The sequence below is a fragment of the Trachemys scripta genome, chromosome 13 (assembly GCF_013100865.1).
Source record: "Trachemys scripta elegans isolate TJP31775 chromosome 13, CAS_Tse_1.0, whole genome shotgun sequence".
Lineage (NCBI taxonomy): Eukaryota > Metazoa > Chordata > Testudines > Emydidae > Trachemys > Trachemys scripta.
The window spans coordinates 4,572,654-4,594,605 of NC_048310.1; the positions used below are offsets into that span (position 1 = coordinate 4,572,654).

General features: G+C 62.6%; 2 protein-coding genes across 2 annotated transcripts in view; both read right to left on the reverse strand.

Annotated features, from left to right (window-relative positions):
• Positions 1 to 325: 325 nt before the first annotated feature.
• Positions 326 to 17,374, reverse strand: DPEP1 (dipeptidase 1). Its single transcript, XM_034788959.1, has 10 exons — positions 17,121 to 17,374; positions 9,757 to 9,889; positions 8,934 to 9,066; positions 6,827 to 6,977; positions 6,481 to 6,550; positions 4,516 to 4,692; positions 3,191 to 3,278; positions 3,032 to 3,107; positions 1,253 to 1,388; positions 326 to 904 (listed from the first exon to the last, which is right to left on the reverse strand). Exons 1-10 carry the CDS (start codon positions 17,231 to 17,233, stop codon positions 734 to 736), a joined length of 1,248 nt encoding a protein of 415 aa, XP_034644850.1. The 5' UTR covers positions 17,234 to 17,374; the 3' UTR covers positions 326 to 733.
• Positions 17,375 to 20,986: 3,612 nt separating this feature from the next.
• LOC117886740 (D(4) dopamine receptor-like) overlaps positions 20,987 to 21,952 on the reverse strand; it is a 17,011-nt gene continuing 16,045 nt past the window's right edge. Inside the window, exon 2 of the mRNA XM_034788783.1 lies at positions 20,987 to 21,141. Within this exon, the coding sequence (XP_034644674.1) occupies positions 20,987 to 21,141 (155 nt within the window). The remainder of the gene's footprint in view (positions 21,142 to 21,952) is intronic.

Genomic DNA, 21,952 nt, shown 5'->3' on the forward strand with positions numbered 1-21,952 from the left:
CGGCTGCACAGTGTCTTCACCGGGTAACGGCTGCCACAGATCCCCACTGCTCCGCACTTGCAGCTGGCCCCTGGCGTGGGCTCTTCTCCCACCCCAGCCCTGTAGCCCCAAGGGCTTCTCGGCTACACCTCTGGTGCCACAGGCGGGCTCTGCTCCGGGTCCACCGAGCTTTGTCTTGGGAAGGACCAGGATAAAGGACTCTCCTAAAGGGGCTTTTAACCAGGCGCCGTGGCCTGCTCCTGCCTTCAGCCCGGCAGAAAGCTGGGGGCTGGCTTTGGGGAGGTGGGGCTGGTCCTAGTTCAGAGACTTGACAGACAGCAGGGAGTGGAGACTCAGCTTTAATTCAGGATTGCGGGTGCCAAAGGGCAGGTGGGGGTGGGGACAGGGTTGAGTCGTGTTAGCTCAGCTGCGTGGGTTCAACCCCCAGGAAAAGCCGCATGGAGGCCCAGGTTGCCACCGGCCAGAGGTGGACGGGGGGCCTAGGCTGCAGCTTGGCCACTTCACCCGGCTTCGATCATGGCAGCCTGTGTCCTGCCAAGACAACTGAACCTCACCCCCTGTGGGCCCCGTGAGCCTGGGAGCCGGCGGGGCAGCAGTGGTCTGCTTGGCTCCCCTTCAGGGCCAGCCCCAGAGCAGTGGGGAGTCCCCGGCACACACACACCCCCGCCCGCCGGGCTGGCTCAGAAGTGAGAAGGGGGGGTCTGGGCAAGCGAGGGACTCTGCTTCCAGAGCTCTACAGGAGGAGGGAGTAAAGGAGGGGGGCGATGAGAGCAGCTGGCAGCATGCTGGGGGGGCTGGCGCTGGCACGGGGGGGGTACCTGTAGCTGGTTCTGCACTGCCCTTCCAGTTCCTCGTACGCAATCGGCTCATCGTCAGGTGGCTCCTGGGACAGGCTGTCCCTCACCTACCAGGGAAAGGAAAGAGTCAGCCTCTCACAGTGTGCTGTAGAGGGGGGGCCCAGAGCCGGGGGCCAGGGAGGGGTCTGTGCTGCGGGGCTCGGGGCCAGGGGCCAGGGCTGGGACTGGGCCATGGGACGGGGACAGAGCTGCGGGGTGGGATCAGCATGGCAGGTGCAGGGTGGGGGCATAGAGCCCCTTGGCAGCGCTGCTGGGTCAGGGCCAGGCTGCAGGCCGGTTCATGGAGATGTGCCCCCGTCACGCGATGGCCCAGGCAGGCATCTGGCCCTGCAGTAAGGCGGGGTGTGGGGGGACCAGCACCCCGTGCAGCGACTCTCCCATCTCTTCTCACTCACCTCCTCCACCTTCTTGAAGACTCTCAGCAGGTTCAGGGCAAGGGCAGCTTTCACTTCTGTTTCAGTCCAGTTCCTCCTCAGTAACTCAGCTATCAAGTCTGGGTATTTGGAAACATCCTCCAGTCCCTGGGGAACCCTGCGGGATGCCGGAGAGCCCCGAGCTCACAGCTTGTTTGGAGGTTCCCAGGCTGGCTGGACGCACAGTTACCAGCCACTCTGACCCCCAGCGGAGCTCAGGCCACGGGACTCCCCTGCAGACGTGGTTCCCAGGCCGGCCGGACGCACGGTGACCAGCCACTCTGACCCCCTGCGTCACTCAGGCCACGGGACTCTCCTGCAGACGTGGTTCCCAGGCCGCCGGACGCACGGTGACCAGCCACTCTGACCCCCTGCGTCACTCAGGCCACGGGACTCCCCTGCTGACGTGGTTCCCAGGGTTAATTGGCCCAACTTGCAAAGGTTTTGCCCTCAAGGTTCCTGTGGGTCAGTGGTTAGCCTGCGAGTCAGACAGAGCCTGGCTACCTCAGCTGATGGCTTCCAGCATCCCAGGCAAGGGCCCAGGCAGCAGGGGGCGGATCCCTATTGATTGTGGGGGAATCAGAAAGCCAAACGGGGACACAGGAAGGGCTGCCTGTGCTGTAGCACAGTCCCACCTGGTTCCCGGCCCCCATCAGCGCTTTCCCGGCTAACGATTCTCCCAGCTCAGCTCTGCGGGTCCCGCCAGGAGTGTGTCACTGGTACCAGCCTGGATGGCTTATTTCCCCACAGAAAAAAGAACGGGGGGGAAGAGGAAACTGGGGGTGTGGCCAGCCCCTGGCATGGGGGAAGAATGGGGGACCCTGGTATGGGGAGGGAGGGGAACATGGGTTGCACAGAACCCTGGTCTGGGGGGAAGCTGCAGGGAGTCCTTGCACTAGAGGGGCCTGGGCACTATAGAGGGATGGGGCACACAGGGAGCTGGTGGGGCGACGCCAGGAGCCCCTGGGATGTACCGTGAGCTCAGCCCACAGGAGCGATGACGTGTGCGCCCTCTAGAACCCCTCACTGGTAATGCGCCTTATTGCTAGACCCAGGAGTGGGCCCCTTACTAACGGGTTCTGCCTTGGGGAGCCCCCTCCCCCCAGCTCCCAAGCAGACGGGCCCCACAGCTGGAGGAGGCAGCAAGGCCTGCAAAGCAGGCACCCCAGCCCAGGGTGCTGTGGCAGCCAGGAAGTGCTGCCCAGACAAGTGTCCTTGGGAGCTGGCTCACACAGGGCCTCTCGTCTGTGCGCGCTGCCCCCCGGGGCAGACACGACTCGCTTTGCACAGGGCCCCTGAGCTGAGGGGCTGACGTGGCCGGTGGGAGGGCAGCGGGGGAGCTGCAGCCTGTTGTCTCCTATAAAGCCTTGGTACCAGGAGCTGCCCCATGCCTGGTTCCAGAGCTGGGGGGGCCCTGGCAGGGGCCTGGTGCAGGGGGAACGTTCCTCTCCAAGGCTCAGCAACCAGCCATGACCCGTTTCTGGGCAGCAAAGCAGCCCGCAGCCCCTAGAGGCCTCGCCAGCGTCTCCCTGGAGACCAGCGGGGCGATGGGTGGAGTGAGATGCTGTGACTCTGAGACAAGCTCAGGGAAGGGTCCTGCAGGAGGGCACGCCCCAGGTCAGCCTGCTCAGGGGTGCCCTGGGCCCCAGCCTGCATGGCTGGGCGTGCCTCACAGACAGCCCTGCTAGCGCTGCGGCGGGCTGGCTGTTCTGTGGGGTTAGGAAGCTCTCCCCCGTCTCTCCCCCAAGGGCCAGTCCTTACGTGGTCACGCCATCGTAGTCCCCACCAAAGCCAACCGCCGCGGAGCCAGCCACCTTCTTGATGTGATCCAGGTGATCTGTGGGGGGAAGTGCCAGAGTGAGGGGCAAGGCCCAGTGTGCGGGACCCCCCCACGTCCCTCAGGGCTGGCGCCAGACTCACCTGCGACCTGCGACAGGTTGGCAGCTGCCTTGTTGCAGGACACGTACATGTTGTAGAAGTTCACCATCACCAGGCCGCCCGTCTGGTTCTGCAGGCAGAGACATGCGGGCATGGGCAGCGGGTGAACCCCCGTTTTGGGGAGGTTAGACAGCCGGCCCTGCCCCCTACCTGCTGGAGCCCTGAGACCCCCCATGACTGGAGGAGCCCCTGCCCACCTACCCCGAGCCGCCCACTGGCCCACCCTTGGCTGCACGGGCCGGCCTGATCCCTGAGCACTGGGCCGCCGGCCAGCCCAAGCAGTTGCCCTGACCCCGGACCAGCCTAGGGAGAAGGGGAGCAGGGGCGGGGCCCCGGCCTGGGTTAGGGGAGCCTTAGCCTGGCCTGGCCCATGGTACCCGCCGCCTGTGCACGCGGGTTCCTAAAGGCTGCAGCAGGCGAGGGCCCTGGGCCGGGCAGGCCAGTGTCTCAGCTGCTGCCGGGGCAGGGATCCCACGCCTGCCCCGGCACAGGAGGAACCGTTTGCCCGTGACCTGGGGCGCCAGCGGTGGTGCTGCTCGCTGTGGTCCCCAGGATGCTGCCTCCCATTCAGAGCCCTGGACCCCTCCACGCAGTGATCCAGCCAGCAGGCAGCGCGAGGCACCGACAGCGCCTCCAGCTCCGACACTTAGGTTCTCACTCCCAGCGTGATGTTACCACTGGCCCCTCGTGCCCAGAATCCTGCCCCCTTGCGCCCGGGTTCCCACCCCTGGCCCCTCGCGCCAGGGATCCCCCCCGGACCCTTGCACCCAGGATCCTGCCCCCGCCCCCTCATGCCTGGGATCCTGCCCCCACCCCGCCCTCTTGCACCCAGGATCCTGCCCCCGCCCCCTCATGCCTGGGATCCTGCCCCCACCCCGCCCCCTTGCACCCGGGATCCAGCCCTGCATGCCCAGGATCCCGCCATAGGATCCTGCCCCCAGCCCCTCAAGCCTGGGATCCCGCCCCTGGCCCCAGTGCCTGGGATCCCCCCCCCGGACCCATGCACCTGGGATCCTGCCCCGGCCCCGCATGCCCAGGATCCCGCCATGGGATCCTGCCCCTGGCCCCCTGCGCCTGGGATCCCACCCCCAGTCCCTCGCGCCCGGGCTCCCAGCAGGGCCTGCTATACCACATCCTTCCTGACCCCTGCTCGGGGGAGAGCACCAGAGGCTCGTGCGGGTTTTGTGTCTCTGCAGGAGCTGCTCCTGCCCAAGAGCTGGTCCCTCTCTGCCTGAGTCGGCGCTGTCTGCCCAGGTCTCGTGGGCTGGAGGAAACGCTCATCGCTCTGCGTGTCCAGGCCATCTTACCACCCTGCGGAGGATGTCGTCGGGCACGTTGCGCCTGTTTCTGCAGAGCTCGTAGGCTGACGAGTGGCTGAATATAACAGGAGCTTTGGAAACCTCCAGGGCGTCCTCCATCGTCTGCACAGACACGTGGGCCAGGTCGACCAGCATGCCCAGACAGTTCATTTCCCAGACCACGCGCTAGGGGAGCGGATGAAAGACAGGTACTGAGCGTGCGCGTCCCTCCTGCTAGCCGCAGGCCACATCAGGAACACGCTGGCCCCAGGGCCCTGCAGAGTCTGAGCGGTGGGACCTGCATGTTCTCCTGGTCACCCCTCCTCACCCCACTTAGCCTCGCCCCACCTGCCCGAGTGAATGGTGCCTTGCCCCCTCCCCCTGGGCGCGGGGTCTGAGCCAGGGGACCTGCCCACTCAGGGGCCGGGGGTAAGACAGGTCAGGGACAGGAGCGCCCATCCACGTGTCAACTTCCGCCAGCTCATGCTTGTAGTAAGTGAAGGCCCTAATGAAGGCCCAGTATGAGGCCTGAGGCCTGAACCAAACTAAAGTAATGGTCAAGACTTTGCTAACATAAAGCAAAGTTAAGCTGTGAGCAAGAGGCAGGCCCTGCTCACAGAAGCTGGCAAGAAAAGGGCTGATGTTGCATAAATATATATTCACCTCGCATAGTTAAAGTATAAACATGGTACCAAGATACACTATACCGGAACATTCCACAGATAACATGGAACAGGCCGAGCCATCCCCATGACAGGGGCAAAAGGGTAAAATGATGGATAGAGTTGTTTTGATCGAACCAGCATGTACAAGGTGAGAGGTGGCACCTTGCTATGTAGAGGGGTTGCACTTCAATACGTCAGGAGTGATGTGTTACTTGTTTGTACCTGTGTATAAGAATGTATCCCTGGGGTGGTGTCTTTGTCCGGCCACGGGGGCAGTGGAAAGTCCCGCCACTGAGCCGGGTCCTTGCCAAGAGGCATCTATTAGTAGTATGCCGGGTAGACTAAGTAATCTACGGGGACCTGCAATTGTGTCCGAGGTCGCAATAAGCCTGGCTGAGGTGCCTTTGTACCTTACTAGACTCTGTGGTTATTGGGGGTTCTCGTCGGGTTTGCTGGGTCAGCTATCTGTGCAGAGCTGGGGCAGCACACAGAGGGAACACACGCACGCAGCCGAGTGATATCAACAGGAGAAAGCAGAAGCACCACACCGGTAGCATCTGACAACAATGCTTTCCTCTGGCCCCTGTGTGTGTGAGCTGCCCCGGCTGGCTGTGCCCTGCATGTGGGTAAATGGGGGTGAGCCGGGTTGGGGGCTCCATGGATGCTTTAGGAATGGGATGGTGCAGTGGGGCAGACGGCAGGGCTCCGGGGCCCCTGGGGTAACAGGCGGGGAGTCAGCCCACAGGATCTGAACTTCACCCCCCGTGCCAGCAGAGAGCTGGGCACTGGCACGGAAACCGTCGGGCACTGGAGGTGAGCAGCAGCCGGGTTTCTCTGCCCTTGGCAAATCACAGGGGCTGGAGCTGAGCATTGGCTGACCGGGGTCCTGGGGCAGGGGGATGAGAATGGGGCACCAGGCGTCCCAGAGAGGCTGGGCAGCGGGGTCAGGAGTTTGCACTGCCAGGCTGCAGTGGGCTTGGAAAACACCGCAGTGGCTTTGGGAATGTGGCCAGGGATTGGCAGCTGCTGCGGTGGGAGCTGGGCTAGTTCAGCCCCTGCCGCAGCACGCCTGGCGGGCCGCGCTCTGGGACGAGCAGCCCCGGTGAGGGGAGAAGACAGCCTGGCCTGCGGCCCTGATGTGCCAGCAGTGCCCCTTCCAGAATGGCTGGAGAAGTGGGGTGGGGGGCTCTGTCCCCTCCCCATCCCCACGAGGGCCTCCAGCTGAGAGCTCCCTGCCCCACGTGTGGGTGTGGGGAGGTCGGCCTCCAGCCCCCCAGGCAGTGGACACGCAGGGGCCGTTCCCACTCACCTTCCCGAATTGCGACAGGCCGTTGTGGACGGGCTGCTCCTGGTCCGTGTCCACCAGCCAGTTGTCCACCCTGCGAGCCAAAGCGCACACATCAGGCGAGCGCCTGGTCAGCCCACGCGGCCTGAGCTTATTGGCCCTAGGCTGCTGCCCACCCCCGAGTGCCAGCCCAGGGGCAGGAAGAGGCATTGGCACCGTTCGCGGCCCTCTCTGGGCACCGGGACACGCACTGGGACCCTGGGGCCCTGTACGTCGTTCCAAACCAATCAGGCCCCGTTCTTCTGCCCCCTGCATCCGGACCCCACTGGGCCCAGCAAGCTGCCCTGTGCCCCAGCACCGGGGTCCTTACCAGGGGGTGTTGCAGCTGTGGGTGAGGGTCATGTAGCGTACCCCCAGCCGGTAGAACATCCGCAGGGTGCCCAGGCTGCTGTCCAGGGAGTGGCCGCCCTCCACGCCAATCAAGCTGGCAATCTTCTTTGCTCGGAAGGCGTCTTCTATGCCTGCAAGAGCAGCATTTCCCAGCCTTGAGTCAGGCGGGGGAATCCCAGACAGCCATGCCGGCTAATGGGGGCCAGGTCGCCCATGGGGGGGGGGGGGTTGCCCCAGGCCTGCTGCGCTCCCCTTCTGCCTGGCAGGCCCTGGCTACCCTTGTAGGAAACCTCGGAGGGGCTGGCTCCTGACAAGCCCAGCTCCCTGCTACCGACTGCTGGACACCTCCGCGGGCTTTGCACAGGGAGAGACGCGCCCCCGGACGCACACATGGCAGGTACCAGGGAACTACCTCCCTGTAGCGAGGCGGTCTGGTTCCCTGCCGCCCCGGAGAGGGACGAGCCTCTCTGGACACCAAAGTGGGCGGAGCCAGCGAACCCTGCGCCCGCCCCTCAGAGGTCAAGGTGCAGGACAGGAAGTTGTCTCGGAGTCCCCGGGCGATGCTCTGGACCTGCTCCCCACAAAGCCAGTCAGGACTCTGGGGAGCCTCCTCTCCCATGGAGCAGACTGTCTCCAGGGCAAGCAGCTCACACGGCTTCACCTCCTGGTCCTGACCTTGGAGCATTCAGCATCTGCCCCTCCGTGTGCTTCCCACAGCGAGTCCGCCCAGGCGGGGTCCTGGGGAAGCCAGAGGGTCCTGCACCCCCACTTCGCAGTCAGACGTGACTCTCAGCCAGCCAGTAAACCAGAGGTTTATTAGATGACAGGAACACGGTCTAAAACAGAGCTTGTAGGTCCAGCGAACTGGACCCCTCTGACGGGTCCATTCTGGAGCCCAGTGAGCCAGACACCCATGTCTGCCCACACTTCCCGTCCCCAGCCAGCTCCAAACTGAACCCCCCCCCCAGCCCCTTCTCTCTGGCCTTTGTTCCTTTCCCGGGCCAGGAGGTCACCTGATCTCTTTGTTCTCCAACACCTTCAGTTGGCATCTTTGTAGAGGAGGGGCCTAGGTCATTAGTTGCCAGGAGACAGGGTGTCGGCCATTTTCTGTCCAGCCAGCATCACATCTGCCCTCTAGAGCTCTGCGACAATCACACCCCCTTCTCCCACCACCTAGATACTTAAGAACTGTATAGGGGAAACTGAGGCACCCACACAGTATTCAGAGAAAACATTATGAACATTCCCACTTTGTCACAGAAGTATAAAAGCCCGACCCTAGAGCTCACTTGGAACACAGCCACCGGAGAGGCCAGACGCCTCTCGCGTAGCTCCCAGTGGGGAGACCACGGCAATCGGCAGCCAAACTGAGGACTGGCCAGACCAGCCAATGCCTGATGCTAGCCCGAGCCCAGAGACACTGCCAAGCCTGCCACTCGCCAGTTACCCCGAGGAGTCCATGGTGTGTGACCCCGTGGAGGACGCTGTCCGGACCCAAGTACCTCTAGAGGGGAAGTTAGGAAGTAGCCCGGGGGCAGCCGACCCGAGTCTGACAGCAGCACTGCCAGAGCCCATGTCAGTGTGTTGTGGCCAGGATCCCCACTGACTATGCAGCGGGTCTTCTACCGCTGCTAGGGTGGTGGAGTGGGTGGGCCTGCGTCCCCCCTGCCACCCACCTTGCGGGTGGCCATCTCCTCTCTCCCAGGCCACTCGGAGCCAGGAGCCTGGGGTTTGCTGTTCAACCGTTTGCTCAGCCCTGCCTGAGGGTCTGAGCTACTGACGGTCTGCCGCACAGCCAGGCTAGTTCCCCGATGCACCTGAGCAAAGTAGCGAGGTTGTCTGGTTCCCCGCCACCCCGGAGGGGGGATGAGCCCTGCCCGAACCCCCTACACTCCCCTATACAAGGGGCTGGCAAGGACCATGCCCTGGCAGGGCGCTGGGTGCAGAATGGCAGCGGCTGCTGGGTAGGGAGGTCCCCCTCACTCAGCTCATTCCGTTCTGGGACACAGCCTTGGCTGTCCTTGCTCAGCTCCTGCAGCCCCCAGCCCCCCCAAGGAGCCGGACAGGGGCCGCGCACCATCGCTCACCTGTGCTGCTGGTGACACATGCAAAGGCCTCGGGGTACTTGTCGCACATGCGGTGAATGACGTCGATCTGCTCCAGCGTTCGCTTCACTGCGTCTTTGTTCTGGGTATCGCAGGGCACGTAGGCTGCCCAGAACTGAGCGGGGAGACAAGGGGGGAGTTAAGGCGCCCGTGGGGCAGGGCAGACGGCTGCTTTGCTTCATTCATTGCCCCCTTCAGCCCACACCCATCCCAAGCCAGCTGTGGGGCTCACTCGGTACCTGGGCCGGGGGGGGGGGGGGGGGGCGGGGCGACATGCACAAGCAACCAGCTGCTGCCACAGGCGTCTCCCCCGGGTGGGCACAGACCCAGAGAGGTCAGGCGGCTGCTGACGGCCACAGAGCGTCGGTAGCTCCTGGCTCCATCCCTGGGCTCAGAGCCTCTGGGACCTGCTGTGAAGGTGGCGAGGGAGGCCCTGCTTTGCCTGGGGGCTGAGCTGGCACCAGGGAGCCTGAGCATGGTGGAAGTGAAAGCGGCCGTGCTGGGGAAGTGCAGGCAGTAGGCAGGTGACAGGGGCTGGCTTCCTCTGGCCCCAGGAAAACTCCAGCGCTCGCTCAGCCGAGAGCCAGGGCCAGCTCCCCTGCCACCAGGACTTTCCAGGGACGGGCTGAGTCATAGAGGCCCCTCGGCTGGATTGCATTGGAAAGCCCTGCCTAGTCCATGCTGCAGCACGCTGCTGGCGTCAGCGTACCCCCGGTCGGTGCGTGTGGGGGGCTGAATCTGTGTGTGCCGGGGCCTTGCTGCGAGCGTGGCTGTGTGGGCCGTGCCTGCGGGATCTGCAGCCTACCTGCCCCCCCACGTGCCCGCTCTGCAGCTTGGGGATGTTGGTGTGGGTGTCGTTCAGCAGGGTGAGGTTTGCCGGTGCCACGCTTAGCCTGTTGTTAAACTTTTTCAGCAGCTGCCAGGGGAGGTCATTGTGTCTGGAAAAAAAGGGATGAAAGTGAGGGAGCGTGGGAGCCATGCTCCTGCACCCCCCACATGGGGGGGGGAGCCCCACCCACGCTGCCTGACCCCTTGGGGCAGGGGATCTGAGTGGCTGGCAAGAGCCCTCAGCCCAGGGGAAGCCTGGGCATGGACTGGCACCAGGCAAGGCTGGCGGGTAGCACTACCCAAAAGGGTACGCTGGTGTGAGGGGCAGCTCCTTGTGGGACAGATACTAGGGCTGGGCTGCGCCCCATGTTTGCAGGGGGGCCAAGTACTGACAGTTGCACTGGGTCACCCCCTGGCATGGACGCAGGGTAACAGAGCTTTATTCCGCTGCCGGGACAGGACTAACCACACTCCTCTAAGCACATTTATCCCAGGGTAGCTGTGTCCACGGGTAACGCCAACAGACCCCGGTCCTCAGCGGACAGGATCGAACCGGGGACGTCTGAAGCTTAGTGCATGGCCTCTATTGCATGAGCTAAAAGCCAACTGATGCTACCATTTCGGCAAACTAGGCGGTTGCGTAGGGCGCCAAGATTTGGGGGCGCCAAAAAGCGGTGCCCCCAATTTTTTTTTACAACGTTCCTACGCTCCCTCCCCGAACGCGTGGTCGCCGCTCCACTTCTCTTGCCTCCCAGGCTTGCGGCACCAATCAGCTGTTTGGTGCCNTTGCGTAGGGCGCCAAGATTTGGGGGCGCCAAAAAGCGGTGCCCCCAATTTTTTTTTACAACGTTCCTACGCTCCCTCCCCGAACGCGTGGTCGCCGCTCCACTTCTCTTGCCTCCCAGGCTTGCAGCACCAATCAGCTGTTTGGTGCCGCAAGCCTGGGAGGGGAGGAGAATTAGAGCGTGGGCAGCGTGCTCAGGGAGGAGGCGGAGCAGAGGTGGGGAGCTGCCGCACAGCTCCCCGGGCCGGGAGGGTGGGGAGCTGCCACGGGGCGGGGAGAGAAGCCGCAGGGCTTCCCACCCCAGCTCACCTCTGCTACGCCCCCTCCCTGAGCACGCCATCACTGCTCCATTTATAATTATAATAATTAATGGAGATATCCCATTTCCTAGAGCTGGAAGGGACCTTGAAAGGTCATCAAGTCCAGCCCCCTGCCTTCACTAGCAGGACCAAGTACTGATTTTGCCCTAGATCCCCAAGTGGCCCCCTCAAGGATTGAACTCACAACCCTGGGTTTAGCAGGCCAATGCTCAAACCACTGAGCTATCCCTCCCCGGGGTGGGGAACTGCCATGGGGGGGGGGCGCCTTAGGGCGGAGGTGGGAGGCGCAAGGCGCCTAAGACGCGAAACTTCCTTGCACCAGCCCTGCCCAGGGCAGCAGGTTGCTGCCCTTGCTCTTTGATGAGATGCCAATTCTGGGGCTGGGGAAGTCTCTTCTCTTGGCTTGGGGCACTGGAACAGAAATTGTGTCTCCATCTCTCCTCAGCCCGCCGGCTGCACAGTCACGCCCCCGGGCATGGACTGGGCTCCCTGCCGCCCACTCGCCAGCCTTGCTTGCGGCCAGGAGACGCCATCTGGTGAGAGCTGGATGTAGTTCTGGGCAAGTCCCCGTAGCGACGGGGCTCAGCAGTCCGGCCATCATTCTGCCCTGTGACTCTCATTCCGGCGCTTTCCCCTTTGGTTGTGTCCCGGGGAGCCATAACGGAGGAGTGCACTGTGCTTGCTGCACAAGGGCCCGGGCTTGTTTGCTGGTGGGGCAGACAGTCCCAGGAGGTGAATGCTCCTGTCTGGGCGCTGCTTAGGGGTGGATGGGGATCAGCCCAGGTCTGCTCTGCAGCCTTGGTTTCTGGTTGTTTGCAGAACTGCAGATGGGGGGTGAAATCCTGCCCCAGTGAAGCCCAGGGGAGTTTTGCCAGTGATATCAGTGGAGCATCCATAGGGTTTTATCTAGTTAGTGTAGGTGGGCCTTGATTCCCCGCCCCCCATCCAGCACAGAGGGTTGGATGATGCTGTCCTTCGTCAGGAATTCTCCTGGGGGTGGTGCCAAGGTAGTGGTTCCTCCTGTACACGGGGTTGCCAACCCTCCCGGATTGACCAGGAGTCTCCTGGAATTGGCATCGATCTCCTGGTGACTATTGAAAGCAATCCGGGAGATATTAATAGGCTGCTAAAAGTCCGGTTGGTGGCGCAGCGGGGCTAAGGTAGGGTCCCTACCTGCCCTGGCTCCGTGTGGTTCCCAGAAGGGACCAGCATGTCCAGCTCCCAGGCAGAGGCATGGCCAGGAGGTCTCCACGCGCTGCCCCCGCCCCAAGTGCAGACTCCTCAGCTCCCATTGGCCAGGAACCATGGTCAATGGGAGCTGCGGGGTGGCACCTGCGGGCACAGGCAGCACGCAGAGCCGCCTGGCCACGCCTCCACCTGGGAGCCAGACATGCCAGTTGCTTCCGGGAGCTGCCTGAGGTAAGTGCCCCCCAGCTGGAGCACACACCCTTCACCCCGTCCCATGCCCGAACCCCTGCCCCAGCCTTGAGCCCCCTCCCGTACCTAAACTCCCTCCCAGAGCCCGCACCCCAAGCCCCCTCCTACACCCCAATCCCCAGCCTTGAGCCCCTTCCCGCACCCAAACTCCCTCCCAGAGTCCACACCCCAAACCCCCTCCTACACCCCAATCCCCAGCCTTGAGCCCCCTCTTGCATCCAAACTCCCTCCCAGAGCCTGTACCCCAAACCCCTCCTACACCCCAATCCCCAGCCTTGAGCCCCCTCCGGCACCCAAACTCCCTCCCAGAGCCCGCACCCCAAACCCCCTCCTACACCCCAATCCCCAGCCCTGAGCCTCCTCCTGCACCCAAACTCCCTCCCAGAGCCCACACCCCAAACCCCCCCCCACACCCCAATCCCCCGCCCTGAGCCCCCCCCCGCACCCAAACTCCCCCCCGGAGCCCTCATGCCACCCCCCGCCCCCGCACTGCAACTCCTTGCCCCAGCCCGGAGCCTCTTCCTGCAGCCCAAACCCCTCATCCCCAGCCCCATCCCAGAGCCCACACCCCCAGTCGGAACCCTCACAACCTTCCTGCACCCCAACCCCCTGCCCCATCCCAGTGAAAGTGAGTGAGGGTCAAGGAGAGTGAGTGGGAGCGGGACCTCAGGAAGGGGCGGGGCAAGGGTGTTTACTTTGTGCGATGAGAAAGGTGGCAACCCTACATGTCACAAGGCCCCTAGAGATTTTCTCATGGTGCTTTACTAGCCAGGCTGAAACTCCCTGGAAGACTGTGGCTGAGGCTGACTGATTGTAACTTGCGTCCGGGTCAATCTCTGTAGTAACATTTGACTCTCATTGGGTTATTTAGGGGCTTTCTCTGAAAACTCCTGCTGGCTGTCTTTCCCAGCTCTGGCAGGAGGTTTCTAGATGAGGTACAGGCTTCTCTACAGTCCTGCGCTTGTAGGCCTCTTTGCCGGCTGGTTGTTTTTTCTCTCGCATTGGACGGCTCGGCACGTGGATTTACTGAGGTCGCACGTGTTCCCTCCAGTTCCATTTCTGCAGCAATTTAAGCTTCCCTGCTGAACAAAAAGGGTCAGGAAGGTGATGCAGCCGACACGTACCCTCCCCTGCTGGCTGTTTCCCTCTGCAGGGCGACGCTGTGGTCCGTGAAGCATTTCCTGGCAGGGAACCACTGGCGGCTGTTCTGTGACTGGCTGGCTGCCGTGTGACGAGGGCATTAGGGGAGAGTTTGCTGCTGTTGCGCGGCAGTTGGTTGGGTCTGCGTTTGTACACTGGGGTGGCGGCTCCGTCCTTGCCTGGCCCGTGGAATGTGCCCACATCTCAGCTGCCAGGAACTGACACCCCCTTCACCCTCTCAGGCTTTCCCACCATTCACTTCCTTAGGGCTGCCAGTTTCGGCTGGGCCTGCTCCTGGAGGTTTCATCACATGACATACACTTTAATTAAAGATTAACTATTACTTCCTGGAAATACCAGGACATCCTGGAGCGTTGGCAACCCGATGGTCTTTGGCCGCTGCCTAATCCCCAGGCGTAGGCGGCAGAGATGACCCCGGCTGTTACCTGGCCTGCGTTCCAGAGCCAGCGGGATAATAGCGGGGGCTGTGTGCTAGTGACAGAGGCCCCGGCCCCGGGCTGCTCTGTAATGGGTCACTGGGCGGCATGAGCCACAGTGGGAAATGAAGCCCCAGGAGAGCTGCAGGGGGCTCCTGGGAGCAGCTGACCCCAGGGAAATGGATTGGGGACTTCCTAGCTCAGTGCTCAAGGGCGCTGAATTAACTCGCTCACTGCCGGAGCACAGGCGGATACAGGCAGGGCTGCGTATCGCTCCGTGGAGAGAGGGCAGTGCCCAGCCTGGGAGGTGCATGTGGCCCTGGCATGGGAAGGGTTGATCCAGGACCTTTGCTCGGGGGTGTTGTAGAGCAGCCAGGAGGTAGCTGTGATGGTCCCAGACGCGTATGCAGAGACCCCTACCCCTGCCCCTGCCCCTGCTCAGTGTGCGAGAGAGCCCAGGCCAAGCCACCATTCGGCCCTGGACAGAGAGCAGCCAGGGGTGCCCAGACGTTCCCTTGTTACCGCCCAAAATTCCACCCAAGCCAGAGTCTCCCTGCGCCCCTCTGGAGCCAGAGGGGAATTCCCCAGCGAGCCCATGATGAGCTGAGAGGCTGGAGGAGTTTTTCTTTCCAGGAGTTTTGAGTGTTTCTCTTTCCTGGGTAAGAAACTAATCACAAGAAGGAAGGCAGAGGGGTTTCGAGAGCCAATGGAAAACCCCGCAGGGAACTCCGCAGGTCACGACTCCAGGCACTGCTCCTGGCAACACCGACCTGCTCCAAGGCTTGGGGAGCCCTGGGCAGGTGCCCGGGAGCCGCGCGGCACAGTGGGGTGGTTGGCAGCGGGCTCCTGCTCGGAGGGAGGCAGCTGCTGTTTGCCATTGGTGCTCTCCTGAGGTTGGGGGGTGTTAGTTACTGCACTGGCTGCCTGTGAGTTTCCTCTCCTTTGGCCCTGCTCCGGCACCCCGGCTAGCTGCATTTGAGGCCAGCTTGGTACGTGGGCTCAGACACAGCTCATCCGCTCTGCGGGCCAGCGCAGGATGCGCCCGTGGTGGGGTTTCAGGGGCGGTCTCTCTTCACCTCAAACTGGCTCCTGTCAGGCCCCTGAGAGCTGCCCAGTGGCACGGCATCAGCTTGCTGACGTATGCGTCTGCCGCTGCCGTCATTTAAGGAAGTGTCACGCGGCCGGGGGAAGCAAGGTGTGTGCCACGACGGCGGGGGCGTCTTCCCCTTTCAGTCCGCAGACGGCTCCCTCCCCACGTCACTCAGCACCAGGCGGCCCTCGGCCGCTATTTCTGTCCCTGGTCACTGCGCCTCGGCCTGGGAGCTCACCCGGGATGACGGCTCCCTCTGTGCTGTTGCCTAGCACCAGGGCTTCCTCTGGCTCTGTCAAGCACCAGCCCACGGGGTCTCAGTCGGGGGGGACCCTCCTCCCTTTCTGTATAGCTGGGGGGGGTCCTACCCCTTCTTTCTGGTGTATCCTGGGGACACGTTGTGGAAGGGCTGAGGGCCCTGCTCAGGCTTCTCAGGGAGTGGGGAGGGCCCAGGGCGACGCTGCCCAATTTGGCAGCCCTCAGCCTCTCTGAATGGGGTGAAGAGCCCAAGGGAAGGGGGTGACCAGGGGCTCACCCTGCAGTCCAGCCCCCCAGGGCCGGCCGGGACCATGCCTGGCTCCTCACCGCTGCAGGCTCAGGTCAGTCTCCCATGGATATGGGCAACGCCAGCCCTGTGAGCAGGACCAGCTCCACTGAACCGACGCACACGCGGTTTGGTGCACCTGCTGGAGGGGCCCAAGGCAGGCCTGGGGGGCAGTGACCGAGCTGGGGACAGGAGCCCACTAATGGACCAGCAGGGGAGGGGCGGCACTGGTCACTGGCAGAGCGACATGGGTGGAAGAGCCCCCTACCTCAGTGACTTCCCCTAGGTGTGCAGGCCTTTTGCCTGCTCTGAATCTCTGGCAAGCCCAGAGCCCGAGTCTGGAGCCCCCAGTCCCAGTAACCGTCTCAGTTCCGGCGCCTCTGACCTTTGCCTCTAGCGCCGCTCGCAGATCAGCATCACACTTACCCCTCCTACCCCTGAAGCCAGTAACTGCAGCAGCCCCCTCCCCCCCATGCCGCACACCCACCTGCCCGGCCAGGCCAGACCCTGCGCTTCGTCCCCCTCTGGGCTCTGGCTTGCTGTCTGCAGCAGCTCCAGGGACCCAGCCAACGAGGCCGAGGGAAATGGATGGCGGTGACCTCCTGGCACGCTCTGGGGACAGCAGCTCCTCTGGGGCAGGCCAGTTCCCAGGGCTTTGCCCAGCCCAGGGTCCCTGCAGCCAACCCCCCCATGCTGGTAAAATGACTCAGTGCTGGGGTTTCTCCTCCTGGTCCTTGACAGCCCGGCAGCTTTGTGCCTGTCACCCAACGGAATGGACGTGGTCCTTGGACCGACGCTCCCACCTGCCGCGGGGTCTATCCGAGGTGCTCCCTGCCTGACCTCCCCCGGCTGGGAGCAGCCATGTTCCCCTGGCTGTGATGTGCCTGCAGGGCTGGGTTTCCCCTTTGTGTTTTGCAGTGAACTGATGGTGTAATGTAACATGGCCTGGCCCTGATAACCCACCACATGCAAATCCACCCTGCCTTCCCATTCCCCTGGGGCATGCCAGAAACCCCAGCGTCTCCCGGGTGGCACACGGAGCAGGTCCCTGTGCAGTTCTGAGCCGCGGGGCTTCCCCAGGGCTGGGGCGTGCTGGGAATGGAGCCGCGCAGGGCTTTCATCACTGGGGGGTTTCTCAGGGAACTGAGAATCCTTGAGCGGGTGGGAAACTTTCCTACTGGATAAAGCTGGTGCACCCTGGCGTCCCCTGACTGGGGGCTGCTCAGCAGGGATGACTCTCCCATTGGCAAGGAAAAGCTCCTGGAAAGGCCGAGCGCTCCTTCAGGGGCCGCGTGGTGCCGGGGTGGCAGGCACACTGCCCCTGCCATGGAGAGCCTCAGCGCCCAGTGGGGACTCACTCCTGAGCCTGCATTTCCACTGCCTGAGTTCGGGAGCTGCTGTGTGCTCAGGCGGGCCTGGCCTCGCGGCGCGCAGTGCTGAGAATCTATCCCCTGCCCAGCTCCAGGGTGAAACCTCTCGCCCCCCTCCTCTCCTGCAGAGCTCAGCTATGGCCGGGAGGGTTGTTCCTGATGGGGAGAGTTTCCCAACTTGCTGAGAGGAGGCAGGGAGCAGCAGGGGCTGGTACTTACCCGTCTATTAGAGGAGTCTTGGTCATGATTCTCTCTGCCTCCGCCCGGTAAAGCTCCGCTGAGCAGAATGGGAAAATGGAGACAAGCAAGTAGCTGCACAGCATTGGCTTCATGGTGGCCAGACAGGGCTTCTGATTCCTCCACCTCCCACCCTGCTCTAGAGGGGTCCCTCCGGCTGGGCACAGAGACTTCTTTGTGTAAGTGAGACTGTCTAGTCCAAGACCAAGGTCTCAGAGATGTTCCTTTGATTGGGAGGTCACGTTCCATGGAACCTGGCTTAGGTAACAGCCCAGAGTCAATAAGTAACCATGCAGGACCATAAAGCAATCCGGAGCCATCTCTAGCCAGCTGCACCTTAGCCTTGCCATACATGAGCTCTTCACAAAAGCGCCCTGTACAAAGTGTTCAGGGCACCCATGGGGCAACCCCCACACATGGTCTTGAAGCTCGAAGCCCATCCCGCTCAGAAATGTCATGCGCAAGCAGCGGTCCTGCAAAGGCCACGTCTACACTTGGAGCTGGGGAGGCGACACACGTGTGCGAGCTCTCGGTGAAGTAGGGCACCAGAAGCAGCGCAGGCAGTGTCGAGTGTTAGCACGGGCCAGCTGCCCCGAGTCCGTGCCTACGGGGTCCAGGCGGGTTGGTGCTCTTGGGAGCTAGCCCGTGCTGTGCTTCCATGGCTGCTGTCTGTTTAGAATGTCACCATCGATGGTGTTGTTAGGCGTGTAGCTGCTCAGGTGCGGGGCGGAGAGCGAGCCGCTTTCCATCTGCTAGGCCTGATTAGCTCGGTCCAAGAGAGGCAAGTCTGAGGACACGAGGGGCCAGGCGGGAGACTGGAAGTGGGAGATGCCTCCACAATCCCTTATTTGCAAGGCATCTAGAAGAGCTGAGTGCAGCCGGGCTGCAGACCTCACTGTGTGCAGCCAGGCCAGGCCAGGCGACTGTCGCTTGTCAGAGACTCTCTCTTTCCGGAGCAGCAGCTGGGGAGGGAAGGAGTCTTTGAAAGAGGAGCTGCCGTTTGCCGTGTCGGTCCCAGGACATTAGTGAGACAAGGGAATCGCTTTTATTGGACCAACTTCTGTTGGTGAGAGAGACCAGCTTCCGAGCTTCACAGAGCTCTTCCTCAGCCCAACCTGGTCAGTCTCCTTCCAGCAGAGACCAGGGCCCTCAAGTTCCCTCGGTGACCCCTGTGTCTAGGGGACCTTGGCTAGGGAGAGGGGAAGTTGGAGAGCTTCCCCTTAGAGTAAGTGTGACACAGAGTCCACCCAGGGCATAGGCAGGGATTGCAAACCAGCAGAGCCCATGTACTAATGGCTGCACTGTCTGGGCTCCCTCACTAATGATCTAAAGCCCCCCGGGGTTTGCACAGACTTTGCAGGTTCGTTTGGTTTCGGGTTTACGCAGAGAGCGTTCCCTTCTGGGCCTGGTGCCATGTTCCAGTCAGGACGTACCCCTGCCGGGGGATCTAGTGGGGGCATACGCCCGTCCTCAGCTGATGGCACCTTTCCTGATCTCCAAGCTGGCTTGTCGGCTGTGTCAGCTGATGCGGGGGCGTGTGGAAGACACAGGTCTAAAGTGCAGCGTGTTTCTAGGGGACATGTCAAGGTGATGGGCGCAGTGTAAATAACCAGACAGCGAAATGCACAGACGTCAGTGAGAAAACGAAAGCCGCCCTCTCCGCTCTGGATTTTCTCCTCCGCGGGGCCCGCTCCCAGCTGGAGAACTTGCCACATGGTCACAACAGCAACCAGCTGAATCTGAATTAAAATGGTGTGGCAGAGACAGGGTTAGCCACCGACAATAGCAGGGAAATGGAGGAGCATCAGGGAGAAATGTATCTGTGGCTGGGGCCTGAGAGGGGAGATTCTTTGCTGCCTTGGGTGCTGCTCGGCCTGGAATGCCCTGCAAGGCCCTGCCCGCCACGCCGCTGGGCCCGGGAATGCAGGGCCCCAGGGTTTGAATCCCAGTCAATCAATGTTTTAAACAGCCAGCACTCGCTGTGCGGCCCTAGATCTGCGGCCGACGCTCCATCCACTTGCTCGTTGGCAGGGCCAGGGCTGTGCTATTTGCCCTGTGCGGGATGTGTGAGGGGGCACATTGGCACTCGTTCGTTACCAGCCACTTCTGCTTTCTAGCCTGGCACTGGGAAGTGTCTGATACAAAGCAGCTGTTCCAGCCGCTGGTCCCAGTTCTGGGCAAGTGCACCTGTACTTCCCCTCCATGGCCCAGGCTTCCGGCTCCCCTGGCCGACACCTCTCTGGGGTGGAGACCTGTGTCTCCCTTGGGAGCAGGGTATTTCCAGACTGCCAGCTCCCTGGCTTCCCTGTGCTCTTCCCAGCACAGACAGGCTGTCCTAGGACACCTGCTAGCTTTCTCTTCAGAGCCGCCTTGCATTGCTACAGGTCATGGTACCCAGGCAAGCCAGCTTTGTTCTTCAGGTAAAAAACATTACAGAGAAAACATATTCAAACCAGCAAGAGACCCATGCTAATAACCCTCCCAGGGATCACCCCGACTCTGCCAGGAGCCGTCCTCAACGTGCCTCCCGCAGACTTTCCTTGTGGTTACAAGTGCATCACAGCGTCAGCTGAGAACTAGCACCCTGTCGTATGGGGCCCCATCGGCCCAGTCCTGCCAACCCTACCCTAAGGATTGGGACCCTTGCTGGACCAGGGGTCCTGGCTGTTTGCTAGAGCAGAACTGAAAGCCCGGAGCCTGTTTAAAACCAGGCTATTTATCCCCAAACCATTCCTTTGTGTGTTGGGCCCTGGAGGATCCAGTCTGAGCAATACATGCGCATCCCCCCAGGGGCGGCTTCAAAGGGCTGCTAAAGGAGGAACTACGTTAGCCCCCACTCCTACGAGAGCAGGTACACGTGCAATTCTGCAATGGCACACACAACTGCATGGCTAATCCAATGGACCCCAAAGGCCTTAAGTAAGGTTTAACTTAATCCAATAACATTTATCTTAATCCCATTAGGCTTTGTTCAAGCTATTGCGGGCCTGTCACCACCTGCCCCCACCAACGGGAGCCCCAGCTAGCCGCTAGAGCCGGGCGTGGTCGGCTCCAAGCACTGATCGAATCCAGCCGCCAGGGACTCCAGGGCTGGGTCTGTGTGTGTGTGTGGCGGGGGGCTTGCCAAGTGGTCTGGCCAACGCCCCGTTCTCACACCTCATGCAGGCTAGTGGAGCTGCAGGGGCGTGTGGAGATTCGCTGGGTTAAAGTCAGTGCAGGGCTTGCCGGCTGGCTGGGGCGCAGGGCAGTTGGACGGCTACGCTCTGGTCTGTGCCACACACAGTGCAGCTACCTGTGTGTTCCCGCGAAGGGGCCATGCACCGTGCTCGATGGAAATCCATTTCTCCAGGGTGGCGCCTGGCGCTGTGCGAGCGAGGCCAGGGCAGACGCGGTGGGGCCTGCTGCGGTGTGTGGAGATGCCACCAGCATGCGGGATGTCAATTTACCACCCTCCGCATGGGAGCATCTTTAGGTACCTGGCTCCCTCCTGGGCGCCTGGGCGCTGGGCAGACTGCAAAGCCGTAGGCAGCTGTGTGCTCCTGCCAGACTCTCAATGCTCGGCCAGCACTTTCCCGTGCTGGTCCCAGCCAGGGGCTGCCGTCCCACTGGCTTGATTCTAGGCCCTTTCCATCCTGCCCGGCTCCCTCTCTAGCCATGGGCTCTCGCTCCTGGCACCCAGTCTCAGCATGGCCAGTGGCTGCTGCAGCTGCCACTCCTCGGCACCCTGCAGGCTGGCAGACCCACCGGGCTTGTTCAGGAGAGTCCCGGCCCTCGCCCCGTGGCACCACTGGCCGATGAGCAGAGCAGAGCAGCGCAGGGGCGGGAGGTTGCTGAGGGGAGCATGGCAGTCACTGGAGGGAGCCGAAGGTCCCATTGCTCCGGGTGGTGTCAGCAGTTCTCGGATCTTTGAGGTGACGCCGCTGTCTCCTGGCCTGGTGCCCCGAGAGCATCTCAGGCGTGCAGGCTGTGACCTTGGGGCCGTCGTAAATCACTGTTATCGCTGCTGTAAATGGTGAACAGTGTTCCCAGCGTGGGGGGTGAGGGAGCCACCTTCGCCAGGGCCTACGGCACAAAGGGCAGCCTGCCTTGCAAAGGGGACCCGCTGCCTCTGGCTGGCTGGGAGGCCCAGAACCACTGGGCGGCTGCTGTGGGGGGTGCGGGTTGGGGCAGAGGTGCAGTTCCCGGGCAGTGGTTGGCTGCTGGGGGAACGTGACGGGGCGGTATCGGGCCTGGCCCGTGTGGCTTGCAGAGCCGGGCCAAGGCGGGGGTGATGGCTGGGGGAAGCCGAGGCTGACACGTCGCTTCGTTCTCCACCCTGGTCTGGCCTGGGAATTGCTGAAGGCCCTGAGTGGGCTGTGGACAGCATGTTTCCCGCCCTGCTCCACCCTCCCTTCCCTGGGGATGGGCGCTGAATGTCAGCCTGACCCTGGGAGACGAGTGCACCCAGCCCTCGCCCTGCCAAGGCTGGGCTCAGGCCTCCAGAGCAGGCGCACTGGGTCTGCTGACCTGGACCCACCCCTGGCTTTGGGGCCGGACGGTGCCTGGTCTGCTGGCAGTTTGTGAAATTAAACCAGACTTACCACTTACCTTGAATGCTAACGGTGGTGAATGTGATCGTTCAGCCAGTGCCACAGGGGTGGGCTCTGGCACCTCCCCCGCCGCACTGGGGAGTGGGCTCCGGAGCACCTCCCCCGCCGCTCTGGGGAGTGGGCTCTGGCACCTCCCCCGCCGCACTGGGGAGTGGGCTCTGGCACCTCCCCCGCCGCACTGGGGAGTGGGCTCCGGCACCTACCCCGCCGCACTGGGGAGGGGGC

Coding starts and splice junctions, on each gene's coding strand:
- DPEP1 (XM_034788959.1), bottom strand. CDS start 17,233: ATGAAGCCAATGCTGTGCAGCTACTTGCTTGTCTCCATTTTCCCATTC. Junction 9,890..17,120: donor AAGACTCCTCTAATAGACGG/GTAAGTACCAGC, acceptor CTTTTTTTCCAG/ACACAATGACCTCCCCTGGC. Junction 1,389..3,031: donor GACTACGATGGCGTGACCAC/GTAAGGACTGGC, acceptor GGCATCCCGCAG/GGTTCCCCAGGGACTGGAGG.